Source organism: Myotis brandtii, unplaced genomic scaffold (genome assembly GCF_000412655.1).
Source record: "Myotis brandtii unplaced genomic scaffold, ASM41265v1 scaffold188, whole genome shotgun sequence".
NCBI lineage: Eukaryota > Metazoa > Chordata > Mammalia > Chiroptera > Vespertilionidae > Myotis > Myotis brandtii.
This window is the reverse complement of record NW_005356985.1, coordinates 189067-191041: the sequence shown is the minus strand read 5'-3', so window position 1 is coordinate 191041 and position 1975 is coordinate 189067. Positions and strand designations below refer to the sequence as shown.

Genomic DNA, 1975 nt, shown 5'->3' with positions numbered 1-1975 from the left:
CTTGGGCAGGGCCCGGGGCTTGCTGCTCTCCCGCGAGGCCTCCAGGGTCACGTCCCGCTTGGTGTTGCGGTCGAACATGCGGAAGAAGTTGTTGTAGGCCCCGGTCATGATGACGCTGCGGAGAAGGGAGGCGTCAGCGGGGACGCGGGAGAGGACACTGCCCCCTCCAGAGTCATCAGCCCCGGGCTGCAGAGCCAGCGCCCGGAGAGGCAGCCCGGGGAGGAGGTGGGCCAGCCTGCCTCGGGGACACCCCTCGTCCTCCCTGACGTCTCAGCGGCCATCACCGCCCACACGTCAAGGCCGGAGCTGAGGCCCCGTCGGTGCTCTGCCCCCAACATCCAAACAGAAGTCTCCTGAACGTGCCCCTTTGGTCCAGGAGCGAGAGCCCCAGGCGTTCAGGAGATGGGGGGGCGGTGAGGCGGGAGGGAATACACGCAGAGATGCTGGGCTGTTAGGAGGCTGACCCTCTGTCCTCTGAGCAGCTGAGTGAATCAGTGAACGCTCTCCACACACGGCTGCTGTGCCAATGTTCACAGACCTGCCCATCCTGCTAAGGAGAACGGTCCGTCTGTCCATCCACTGTCCTCACTGTGAAAACCAGGGGACGCGCTCTCCTCTCCCCAGTGAGCCGGCCGTGCGGAGCTCTGATCCGTCACAGATCCGTGCTGCTTGGGGCTGGCATGTCTGGGCCAAGGATCCCTTTGGTTCCCGCCCACGAGTGGCTCTGGGCTCCGCTGCCCAGCCCGAGAGCCCACCACCTGCAGAGTGTGTTTGGGGTCACCTCCCCGTGACACCCACACTGCTTCCTCTGACCTCGTGCTCAGAGGTCGCTGGGCGGCGTTTGGGGGCAAACCCTGCACAAACCAGCTCTGTGTGGGTGCTGGGGTCCCTGTGGCCCCGCGGGCTCCCTGGGCAGCCTCCCTCTGAGCCAGGACAGGCCAGCCCTGCATGCAGGGTGCATCTGGGGAGCCGTGGGTATGGGGCGCGGCGACAGTGTTTGGCCAGGTTCAAGCCTTGGACTGAGGAGAGGGCACAGTCCTCTCGTTGCCACGTGCAAGTCCCAGCTGGAGGGCAGAGCCCTCCCAGCACAATTATAGCCAACAGCTGTAGTTGTGAGCTTGAACCTGTGGTCCGAACACGTGGCTCCACGTGTCTATGTGATAGAGTTCAGGTGCGTGTAGTTGAGTAGGGTTGAAACCCACGAGAATGCTGTAAACATCTTGATCACGCCCTTACTTTGCCTCGTGGCATCTGCCGGTTCCGCCTTTTTCAGAGACCTGTCATCCTGGAGACAGGGAGTGGGCGGAGAATCCAGTGTACTTTCTGGCTCAGCCCCTTTCTGTTCTAAAATCGGCCACTGAAACCTTAACTCATGTGCACAGAACGTTTGCTGTTGAGGCAGTGAAATGCCGTGTGTGGAGGCCCCACCTGGCTGCGCGGGGGGGTGGACAGTGCCGCCTCCCAAGGAGTCCGCTCACCCTGGGGGGCCGGGCTGTGCTAATGTCCCTCAGCCGGGGCCCGGGAGACCTCACTGCCATGTGACCCCCTGCATGTCGCAGGGAGCGGCCGGCTGAGCCTGAAAGGCCCCGGATCCGGTGAGTCGGTTCCGCCTTTTTCAGAGACCTGTCATCCTGGAGACAGGGAGTGGGCGGAGAATCCAGTGTACTTTCTGGCTCAGCCCCTTTCTGTTCTAAAATCGGCCACTGAAACCTTAACTCATGTGCACAGAACGTTTGCTGTTGAGGCAGTGAAATGCCGGGTGTGGAGGCCCCACCTGGCTGCGTGGGGGTGGACGCCCCCTCCTCCCAAGGAGTCCGCTTACCCGGGGGGGCCGGGCTGCGCTAATGTCCCTCAGCCGGGGCCCGGGAGACCTCACTGCCATGTGACCCCCTGCATGTCGCAGGGAGCGGCCGGCTGAGCCTGAAAGGCCCCGGATCCAGAGAGGCCGGGCGACGGTCACTGTGAGAGGCGTGAG

General features: G+C 63.4%; 1 protein-coding gene across 1 annotated transcript in view; it reads right to left on the bottom strand.

The window, feature by feature from the left end:
• PPP2R2C (protein phosphatase 2, regulatory subunit B, gamma) overlaps positions 1–1975 on the bottom strand; it is a gene marked incomplete at its 3' end in the record, with an annotated part of 72664 nt that continues 70689 nt past the window's right edge. The window contains exon 9 of the mRNA XM_014538277.1: positions 1–115. Within this exon, the coding sequence (XP_014393763.1) occupies positions 1–115 (115 nt within the window). The remainder of the gene's footprint in view (positions 116–1975) is intronic.